The sequence below is a fragment of the Colossoma macropomum genome, unplaced genomic scaffold (assembly GCF_904425465.1).
Source record: "Colossoma macropomum unplaced genomic scaffold, Colossoma_macropomum, whole genome shotgun sequence".
NCBI lineage: Eukaryota > Metazoa > Chordata > Actinopteri > Characiformes > Serrasalmidae > Colossoma > Colossoma macropomum.
Genome location: NW_023494804.1, coordinates 33,477,536 through 33,488,871, shown reverse-complemented (window position 1 = coordinate 33,488,871; position 11,336 = coordinate 33,477,536). Strand labels below are relative to the sequence as shown.

At 40.6% G+C, this 11,336-nt stretch overlaps 1 protein-coding gene across 1 annotated transcript; it reads left to right on the top strand.

Annotated features, from left to right (window-relative positions):
• LOC118824420 (myelin protein zero-like protein 1) lies at nt 1–11,291 on the top strand. Its single transcript, XM_036594562.1, has 6 exons — nt 1–187; nt 1,143–1,315; nt 3,540–3,750; nt 3,879–4,008; nt 7,822–7,927; nt 10,153–11,291. Exons 1-6 carry the CDS (start codon nt 115–117, stop codon nt 10,252–10,254), a joined length of 795 nt encoding a protein of 264 aa, XP_036450455.1. The 5' UTR covers nt 1–114; the 3' UTR covers nt 10,255–11,291.
• Nucleotides 11,292–11,336: the final 45 nt, after the last annotated feature.

Sequence of the window (11,336 nt, the reverse complement as noted above, 5' to 3'; positions counted from 1 at the left end):
AGCAGAGTAGACGGCTCCTGTGAGGCTTCAAGCAGGAACCACAGGAGGACATTCCGGGTGGAGGGTGTAAACACACGGCTTGGACAGAGGTCGGATATTTATGTGCTCAACAGGATGGAGCTGAGATTCTCCAAAACTTCGTGTTACAGTGTTTTAGTTTGCTGCTTTTTGATATGCGCCATCTTTGGTAAGTCAACTGCTCACGATATGACTGGAATCATTCCGCTCGGTAGCGCTAAGTAGCCAACAATGCACTCCCATAAAACAGGGAGCTAGCAGGCAGGCAGCTGGGCTGACTGGCGTTGAATCTAAATGAGCCTAGTTAGGTCGCCATAATAATTATTTCTGATCTCAATTTACATTAAGAACGGTGTGACTAACAGTCAGTGTGTTGTAAAAATCCGCCGCTGCGACGGACGAATGACGCTGTCCACCCACCCTTGTTAGCTAGCCAGCTATGCTAGCTAGTTAGCTGTGTTAGCTAGCGAGCTACTTTCCCACCGCTGAACCTGTATTTCCTTAGCCGAATAGTGTGCTCTGTTTTACTCGACTAAAATGACACAAAGCGTCACTAGCTGCTTACATCGTCACTTAAATGTACAGTCTTAGTGACACTGGACAACAGAGGTAATAATAACATTAACAAACAGTCAACCTATGAGCTCAGGCGATTGCTAGCTTAGCTCGCTAACTAACGTTAATAAGAAACACCCGTACAGTCATGCTAACTTAGGTAGGATAGCTCGTTAACATTACTCATTTTCAGCAGTTCCTCTTACAGTTCAGCTTTCTAAGACCACAGAAAGAAAGAAAGAAAAAAAGAAGTTCGCCTGTCTGAACAGCAAAAAAGAAAGTCATGTTTGTTATTCATCTAGCAGAATTTGCTCTTTAGCATTCAGGCTCTACCCTTAGGTTTCATAATTAGTCAGAACCGTTGTATGTTCTCATTGTTTTGTCAAATAAGCTGTAATATTCCCTCACTTCAGCTTCTAATATCCATGTAGGTTAGGATTCAGCTGGTCATGTGTACTTAGTGTAGAACCTGAGTTGTCTATATGGTGCAACAGCACTACAGAGTAAGTAAAATAGCATCTGTAGGTTAGTTAACGTTACTGCCTAAAAACGTTGCCTTTCTCAAACAGGAATGTACCCAGCTGCTGCTATAGAAGTGGACACCCTTGCTGAGCTGTATGTAGAAAACGGAACCATTGGGACTCTTAAGTGTTGGTTCAAATCCACTGAAGTGATCAGTAGTCAAGCATCAGTATCGTGGTCTTTCATCCCTGAGGGATCGCCAGAGTCCACTGGCGTGGCTGTAAGGCTCCCTTTTCTTTTCCTTTCTTTCACATTTTAATATGCATCACACTGTGATCAGAGCTTGAACTATAGAGGATTTGGATGGAATAAAGTCTGATTTGTGGAATTAGCTTCATTTGCACCAAATTGTAAGACATTGGTACTGTCTTCAAATCATAGTTTGGCATAAGTACGTTTTGGGCTGAATTATGTTGTAAGAGCACTTTGTGAAATTTGATATATATAAAGGTATCTTGTAGCCATTTCACAGGCTACTTCATATAGTCTTTCCGTTTTAGCATGCATGAAGTAATTAGACAGGATGCTTAGTTATTTCCTGACAAGCTTTGTGTTGTTTCACTATTAGTACCTGCACCAGAAACGAAAGGTCTGCAGTTGATTTGAGGTGTGTCATTTGCACCTGGTGTCCCTTTTAGCAAAATACAGAGAGAAGTGTCTTATGGTGAGATGATTACCCTGTACCAAAGTGAAGGAAAGAGGAAGCCTGTATGAGACTGATGGAAAGAGGAAGGCGTTTGGTAGGGAAATTACTCCAAATCAGACCAGCCAATCTGTGAAATGTGGTGGAAGAGGCACTGAAACTGGCCACTCGTCCTTACTGATGATTTGACTGACGGCACTAGTAGCATCAAAACAAAATCTGAAATGTGCTGAACTAAAGCATATTAATTGCTCAAAAATAGACAAATTGTCCAGTGCTTTGACTGTAGACTTACGCCTTAAGCAACTGTGGACTTTTTCCAAGGCCAAAAGGCAGAAGCTTCTAGACAAGTAAAACACAGAATCAGGAAGCAAAACTGACTTTTTAAACTTGTTGGTTTATATTTGTGGTCTTATTTATACCAGTTTAAGCAAAGTTTTTGTTTTCCTGTAATCTTCAACCATAGTGTGGTGACTCTTACCTGCCTTGTAGATTTGTTTACGTCTCTGTGCACCAGTGGGTGGGGAAAAATGTCATATTTCAGTTCGTCCTTCTTCAACCCCCACCTGTCATTGTGCAGAATTCTTAGCTATCTCAGAAACCTGCTCTTATACTGCGTCTTACTCAGAAAATCATCACAGTGTAGAAAGAAAAGGCATTACAATTACATTACAAAGGCATTACATGGATTCTTTTCAACTTTGAGGAAGGCAGGACTGAGGGGGTTTGCTGATGTCTGTGAATTATGGACAAATTCCTGCATTAATCCAGTATAGATTTCATCTCAAATGAAAGACAGGCCTACACTGTGCGATTTTAGCCCGTTTTTAAGCCCGATTTGGTGGGAGCCGACTGAATTTTATGATCGGGACGAATTTCAGCTTCATCAGCCGTCGTTTGCTGTGCAATGTGAGAGGGGAAACGATGCCCGATTAACTGCCCAAACGAGCTCCGATTGAACAGTCGGATGATCGGATTGATTTTCTGACATGTCAGAAACTCCCTACATAGAGGCAAAAAGGTCAACGTTTGCAGCACCAGCGTCTGTGTGTGCCGACTTTGCTCCATTTGACTGAGTTGAATTGTGAGGCATAAATAAATACGGTGATGTTTTGTCTTTGTAGAGCTGTCTGTAGACCGCCTGGTCTTCAGCTTCAGTGCACTGTGCGGCACAAGTTAGCAAAGCTGTTGTAGCGGTTTGTCAATGGCTGAATCTCAAACAACCCCTATTTCCTATGTAGTGCACTAATTTCTGGCTTCTACACCAAAATGGTGCACTGTTAGTCCAGTATAGAAATGGGCACACATGGCTGAACCTCGGAAGGCTATTTATTAGTCATGTGATGCACTTTATGGGTGCAGGAGCACTCTTTTAATATGTGGTGCACTATGTAGGGAGCAGGGAGTCATTTTTTGAGTGAAAAAGCTTTATTGTAGACAGAGCTGTCTGGAGGCATCCATGTCGTGTCATGTCAGTCGGATCGAGTGTTTTCGTGCAGTGTGAGTATATAAATCGCAGGCTTTGGCCGAACACGATGAGCAATTCAAACGCAGAGTGTGAGTTTTCACCAAAGAACAAGATTTCTGAAGTTGCACAGTGTATGCCTGGCTTAAGGCAGAGATTGTGAACTTTAACCTCAGTCATAGTTTTCAGATCTTGAAGTACAGAGCGAAAAAAAAAGGTGTCACTGTTCAAATATCTGCTTTCTTGTAACAGTGTCTTTTGATATAAATGAAAAGAAAGGTTTAGTAAACAGAGGTTCAGAGGTTCATCTGTCTGTTGGCTCCGTTTGTTTTTCAGATTTTCTACTACTCGGGTGGAAAAGCTTTCCCAGATAGCCCTCAGTTCAAGGCCAGGGTAGAATGGGCAGGCGATTTGAACAAAAAAGACGCGTCTATCCGCGTCACTCAAATGCAGTTTTTGGACAATGGAACTTACTCCTGTGACGTAAAGAACCCTCCAGATATAAGTGGTAAACCTTCACTGACTAAACTCAGGGTCGTGATGAAAGGTGAGCAAAGTTGTTTTTTTTGTTTTTTTTTTTCCCCTCCTCCCCTCCTTACTCAGAAGTGCAGTTCTCTTTGTAGTTCTCTAGTGCTGTTTTTCCTGTTTTCAAGATATCTGTATTTCTGTCCACAGAAGCACTCCCTCAGACCAGCCCAGCAGTCATAGTGGGTGCAGTCATTGGTGCAATCATTGGAGTCATCATCATCGCCTTTGTTGCATATCTGCTAATAAGATTAATACCGTCCAATCATGATTATGAAGGGTAAGCTCTTCCCAGATGATTTAAACTGTGATATTTAAGACTTTATTACAGGTATATTACAAAAATGCACTTTAGTTTAGAGGCTCCATGCAGTGAGGTTTGTATTAACAGGGGGCTTCTTTGGGTAAAGCAGGCTTTGCACAGACTCTCATCCATACATGAGGTTTGAAATGTCTTGACAACAATGATGAGTGATTTGAAGACCTGTGTAAAATCTGGGTTACTTAAACAAGTCACTCTCTGGACTAACTCTTCCTGATGTTCCACTTACCCAACTAACTCCTGCACTTAGTGGCGGGGTGGAAAGAAAGCATGAGGTGTTACAGAAGTTAGCTAATCCAAGTAAAACAAGCTAACCTGTTTTTTGGATTGTGTTGCCTTGTTTTTATGGCCAATAACCAAAGCATAAACATAGGTGTTCCTAACATCTGCTTGAGTTTTCCACAAAATTACATGCTTTACTGTGATTATATGGACCAGATTCAATGCTGATTCCTGTCGAAGGTCTTTTAGTTTGTGGCAGCTGTGCCTGTAGCACTCACTACACAACTCTTAGCCTCACGGGTTGATGCATCGTCCTCATAAAATGTCATTTCTTAGACGTCCAGTCTTAGAAAGACATTGAGTCCAGTAGCATGCTCGACATTCGTAGGTCGAACAAACGCTGTGTGTTTCTTCATGTGTGTTGTGAAATATCATGCATCATCCAGCATCTGTATGTTCATTATTCATTAACACAGCCTCTTCCTAATGTCCAGTAAGCCTGCTGCTTTCTGTTCTTCTGTGCCAACACATGCACTAACCCTTGTCTGAGCAAGCATAACATAACATGAAAAACCCAATGAAAAATCCAGACATGAATTGCTGCAACTGGCAGTCTAATTGTTGGTTCTGCCAAGGATTTTGAAAGCAGTAGTGTTTTAGTAAAGGCCATTTACTGTCTACAGGGGTGGACGATATGGCAGTGTTATCACAGTAAATTAAATCACCATGTGCTTTCCTGACCACTTCACAGGCTAGCCCATTATGCCATTATCTGACTGAGCTGTTAAATTTTTGTTTCGCTTGGTCCTTCATCAGTGGGCCTCATTAATGAAACTTGTAAATAAGTAAGTAAGCTGCAAGTAAATTATGAGTGAAATAAAAGGGACCTTACCAAAAAAAAATTATAATCCACACCTATGAATTACTAATAGCTGCTATAATGCTTCAGATTTGCTGACAAAACCAAGTAGTAAGCCTTCAACCTGCCTGCGCAAAAGAAATTAAAGGAAATAATTAAATTATTTCTATTATTAAAAAACCTTTTGGTCAGGTTGATTCGCCCCATACACTTTATAAATTGATTTTAAAAACTGAAGTAACCTAACTGCTTTAAAATGTAGGTTTCATTCATTTAAAATTAATAAGTTCACATATTTAACTGCATAAACATGACGGACCTAAGACCAGGCTCAAAGGAAGCCACTCATTTAAACCTGTCTCCAGAGGAGGAATGTAGTGTGCGTGTCCCAGTTGGCAAAAGTACAACGATTTTATCCTGTTCAGCATGAAGAATGGGAGCTACCATGTTTCTAAGATGCGTAAGTCTTTCTTTATTTGATGTGTCTTTTTTTCTAAGAGAGCATTTATAATTGGCCTAGATCCCCCCCCCATTTCTTCTTTTTACCCCTCCCCCTTGTTTTCGAGTGTCACCCTAACCCCTTGGAACTAAGTTACAAGGGGTAGTGGTTAAAATCTTCCCCTATGAAATGGGACCCTCAAATAAAAAAAAAATAACAATATTGTTTCATTGAGAGGCTACTAGCGCTGCTCTGTAGGTGACCCGGCCCGTCATCAGCGACAGCAGAGAAGGGAAAAGTTCAGCAACCTCACTTCTGGGCTTTAATTACATTTAGTGCATCATATGCTTTCAAAGAGGGGGAATAAAACAATTATTTATTATCACCCACTCCAATTATTTGGTGATACGAAGCTGAAGTCAGATATTCACCAGCTTCTTGTCCGAATTTTCCCGTTCCATCTTAAATGGTGCAGCAGTTACATTCTAGAGCTTCAGGCGTCAGAACTGCTGGACTATTTAAGGTGGAACGGGAAAGTTAGCTAGCTAGCTACCGAGACATTGGCATACTATTAGCGATTTTTTTTATGCTTGCTGTGAAGAAAACGACCATAATACATTGAAATGACTTTAAACTAAGATAATACAGTGATTATCATAATTTTTGTTATGGAGAAAATTCTCACATTTGTGGGTTTCTTTGGTCGCTTGTGCAGGTTTTTCTTTTTTTTTTCCTCATAACACTCCGTTTGGAGTGAGCCTCTAAAAAACCTCTGTTTGCAGGGCTATGTAGCCCTAACACTTCGCCCTACCCCTGTAACTCAACTAAAATTGGGACACCCTAACCCTAGATGTGAACGTGCAAAACGGAGGGCTAAGTGGTAGGGCTGAGGAGTGAAATGGGATTGGGCCTTAGTCAATAATAAAATGCAGCTGACTTGACAAAACTAAATAAAATTCTCAGAATTTTTGCCTTCGTTAGATCAGGGTTGTTGCTTTAGATAAAAGAAACAGTGTTCAAATATAGTATTATTGATAGAAAAGAGTAAATAAAACGGAACTTTTTCAAACTTACAGAGTAAACTTAGAAGTTTGGTAAACATGTTAGGTGTGCCAGGTTACTTTTTTTTATGAAGTTGTGCCATTTTTCACTAGTTTACTGGTTCACTTTATCACTGTTCTTATACTATAATTAGGCATGGCTATCAATATAAGTTAACACAAACCATTTACAGACATGTTTAGAACATGTTCAGTTAACTTTTCATGCCAAATATTATAGCTAAATGTCCACATTTTTGAGTGAAGACAGTTAAAGCAGAATGGAGGGTGGAAATGGACCCTCTTCGTTTCGCAAGTCCTGTTTCATGGCGGTGTTACACATAATACAATAAGCCAGTGGGCCTGTTTAGACCTGTAAACACTCTGCTACATCCAAACACAGACATTGAACCTCCAGTGTCGCATTCGTGACAGCATCTGTCAGCGCTGAGGCTTAATCAGTGGGGTAGACTGACTTATATTTAAGACTTGTTCTGCTGAATTATAGCCTATCAAATGGTGCTCTAAATAATGACTCATAACGAAAAGGAAACCGAAAATGCGTTTGTTTTCTTTTATTGCGACTACCAAGTTTACTTTTTAAGCTTTTTAAAAACGTTAGTCAGTTGATCTTTGTATCAAAATGCAATCATATTATGTGTGGTCCTCATATGTGTGGAACATTTTGAGACAGCGATTTGCGTAAAATTTAATTCTGCTAGTGTTCCAAGAATGAGGCTCATTGTAATTATACTGTTGTTAGCAAACCTTCGGAAAAAAAAAACAAATATTATGATACTTGATTTTAAAATGTTTGGCGGTAATACGTTTTTGCCATATCACCTACCCCTGTCAAAAAAAAGAAACCCAAGTTAGTACTTTAGCAGCGGTTTCATCAGTTCCTCCTTTCAGAAGTAAGAGTTCTCAGGATTATCTGCAGTGTTAAACCGGCTTGCTGATAGCTACTGTCTAATATGTTTATGTTAGCGGTTTGTTCCTTTGGTTTATTGTCCATGTTTTTCACCCAGTGCGCCAAAGTCCATGTTGCTTTTTGTCATTTTTTTCATCACATTTGTGTCTGTCTCCATCTTTCTCTCCATCGGTGTGTGTGTTTTTATGTATGTGCGCGTGGGCCTTTGTCTGTGTCGTCATCGCTGCCTGGTCATCTCGCACACATGAAAATGGCTCTGGCTGAAACCTGGCTGCCACAGCTGCACCTCCATAGAGAGTGTAAGCACGCAGCCGGCTCGGCCGGGGAAGAAAGCTGAGTCCAGCACGGAGGGCTCGCGCTGTAGCAGCCCCTCAGCCCCTGTACAGGTACGAGTATGAGTGGTGACAGGGGGAGGGTGTATGAATGAAAGAGAGAGAATCTGAATGCATGGCTGGGTTGGATTGGTAGGACTGTACAACATGCCAGTACTTGATTTATCACAAGAAAAATCTGCTGTGTGATGTAGCAAAAGCATACAGTGACAGGCATTCATCCAGTTCAAGAAATATCAGTAGGGTTTTGCAGGTCTTAAGTGTTTTGCCATATCATTTGCAGCAGTATCGTTTTATTTTTTGTGCATTTTGTGCAGTCCATGTGTGTTTGTGTGAGTACGTACACAAGTCTCCCACACTGCCCTGTGTTCAGCGTGTGCTAGAGCTTTAGTAGAGTGCCATTTTGTTGTTCTGCATGTTTTTCCCCCACCTACAGAGACGAGTTACAACATGCCAGCGGTAAGGTCCAACAACAAACAGACATTTCTGCTGTTCAGTACTATGGGCAGTTTTGAATAAGAGAACCCGAGCTTTCATAAATGTCTTAGTTTCATCTCTGGATGTTTCTGCAACTACAGGCCTGTTCAGGTCCTGGCAGTGGATTTTGCATAATACAGTCGTTTTAGTGGTTGATTTTTAAAGTGAAAGAGGAAATACAGCCTCATTTTGGACACCTTTCTGGTACATTGACTGAATAGAACTGGTTAGACGGGTCAAGAATTGTCGTTAGAAATTTCGGCTGATCGCAATTCCAGAGCGTAATACGTTGTCTGAGGTCAAACTTTGTTCAAACAATTTAACAAACATAGGCCCCTCTAAGCAGTTGGCTGAGGAGCTGAAAATAAACTGAGACTTTTGTAATGCCCCTCAGAGTCCCCTGACTTGATCTGTGGGTCGATCTTAAACAGCCCAAAAATGCTGCAAAACTAAGAGCATTCTACAAAGTTCTTAAAGTATAAAGAAACTCTGCATTAACACTTACAGATTTTATATAATAATTTGCTTAATATGTTTTTGATTTCCCCTGACTTCAAAGGCAACAAAATATGTTGGCCTTGGGTGCCCAGACTTTGGCTTGCAACTGTGATGGAGCCAGAGAGCACCAGGACAAAACTGAGGAAAAACCTAATTTAAATGTCTGTGTATTCACAGTATTTGTTTTGTATGTCCTACTCTTGGCTCTTATGAATAATGTATTTTGGATTAGATTTAAAGCAGTTTAATGCTCAAGCTAAACTTGAATATATTAGAAGTTATCAGTAGTGACAGGCCATGTTATTTGCCTATAAAAACAGTGAAAGTATCTGTACTGTGACGTCCTTACTGAAACACCTGAGTGCTGAAATTTGCCGTGAAGACAATTTCAGTTCAGATGAATATTTTATCCATTAAATGCAGTTTGGTTTTGGTTATCTTCTTTCCAGATGTCTGGTATTTGAGATGTGTTTTAGGACAATTTGGATAACCAGAACTGGTAGTAGTTGCTGAAACACCCATCCATATATATACACCAGCCTCTTTGTTAAGTACACCTACCATCTAGGTGCACTTTCTGTAGTCCATCTGTTACTCTGCATTCTTTGTTAGCCCTGTTTTACCCTGTTCTTCAAAGGTCGGGACCCCCACAGAACAGGTACTATTTGGGTGGTGGATCATTCTCAGCACTGCAGCAACACTGACGTGGTGGTGGTGTGTTAGAGTGTGTTGTGCTGGTACGAGTGGATCAGATGCATTAGTGTTTCTGGAGTTTTCAAACACTGTTCCACTCCTACCTTGTTGGCAAGCCTTGTAGATGTAAAGTCAGAGATGATAGCTCATCTGTTACTGCACAGTGTGTGTTGGTCATATTCTAGTTCCTCATCAGTGGTCACAGGACACTGTTGGCTGGATATTTTTGGTTGGTGGACTATTCTCAGTCCAGCAATGACTTTGAGGTGTCCAGCAGCACTGCTGTGTCTGATCCACTTGTGCTAGCACAGCACACTAACATGCCATCACTACGTCAGTGTCACTGCAGTGCTGAGAATGATCCACTGCCCAAATAAAGTTGCTCTGTGGGGGTCCTGACCATTGAAGAACACAATAAAAGGGGGCTAAAAAAGTATGCAGAGAAACAGATGGACTACAGTCTACAGTGTATGGATTGTAATGAAGCTGACCTTTGATTCTCTGTTAATGAACTTTCTTTTTTTTTTTTCCTTTTTTTATTCATGTGCTGGATGTAGCTCTTGCTGATTGCCTCTCGTTCTTCTTCTCTTCCTCATCCCCTTTTTTCTCAGGGACCGGTGATATACGCCCAGCTGGATCACTCTGGCAGCAAGAATCTGAACTCCTTCCACAAGATGGAGCCCGTGGTGTATGCTGACATCCGTAAGAACTAGAGAGAGGGAGAGAGAGCCAGAGTAGAGAGGGCAGTCATCAAACACCTCCAGCAAAACTCTGTTCTGAAATGTTTCATAGTTTTTTGTTTTTTTTTTTTCCCCTGAATGAATGACAGTGTCACATGGAAGTCATATCCCACATATGCAAAGGCTTCAATACAGCTTAGCATAGCTAATATCATGAAAAGAAAATCTACCACAGAATGTACAGTTACTCCAAGCGTCATCAGCTTTGCCCCGCTTGTAATTGCATGTAGCTGACCATGCTACCTCCTTCACCTATCAGATTTCAGAAATGAGGGTACCAAAACTTCAGGGACGATGTTCCTTTTACTGCCGCTGTGCCACTTAGGATTAAAACGAAACCCAAATGTGCCACATTTTGACATTGTTAAATGTATGTGTTGTAAATGTCTTATTGATTCAGTAGTGTAATGATGTAATAGTGATAATGAGCATTATAGCCTAGTTTCTATTACTGACTTCAGCAGGGCAGCCGCTCAGACCACAGCAAAAATAGGTCAAAACACAAGCTTTTAACTTTACAGTACGAATGGGTTAAGTATTGTTGTACAGATAAAGGTCTTCGCGCTGTGTTGCATGGAATTTGATTCGACACTAGTGACAGTTAGCAGTGCTTCTCAACCTTTTTGTATATTTTTTGTATAAATATCTTAAGGATGAAGTTAGGCCAGTTTTCAGGATCCAGATTAAGCTTAGTCTTAACTAAAAAATGTACAAAATTAAAAAAAAAACCTCACGTCTACATTATCAGACTAGGCTTAACCTGCGTCTGGAAAAGTGGTCCAGAACGTCAACAGCCTTACTGTAACATCCAAAAGCTTTTTTATTCTTTTTTTTTCCACTTGAATTTTGCAAGTGCTTGGCCAAAATGTTACAATTGACATTTCTACGTTTTAAAAATTCCTCCAAAGGTTAACAGCCATTTCTAGCTCTAGGGAAGACATTGGTGCACTCATTATACTGCCTTTTTTTGTTACATGCCAAAACATTTGGGAATTAAACATTCCGTTGTTATTATTATTCCACTTCTAAGTCTTAAATATTTTGCACATTGTTGG

What these genes read in the sequence shown, in the direction of transcription:
- LOC118824420 (XM_036594562.1), top strand. Translation starts at nt 115, where the DNA reads ATGGAGCTGAGATTCTCCAAAACTTCGTGTTACAGTGTTTTAGTTTGC. An exon ending in ACTCAGGGTCGTGATGAAAG is followed by an intron (nt 3,751 to 3,878) that starts GTGAGCAAAGTT and finishes TTCTGTCCACAG; the next exon opens with AAGCACTCCCTCAGACCAGC. An exon ending in GCCCCTCAGCCCCTGTACAG is followed by an intron (nt 7,928 to 10,152) that starts GTACGAGTATGA and finishes CTTTTTTCTCAG; the next exon opens with GGACCGGTGATATACGCCCA.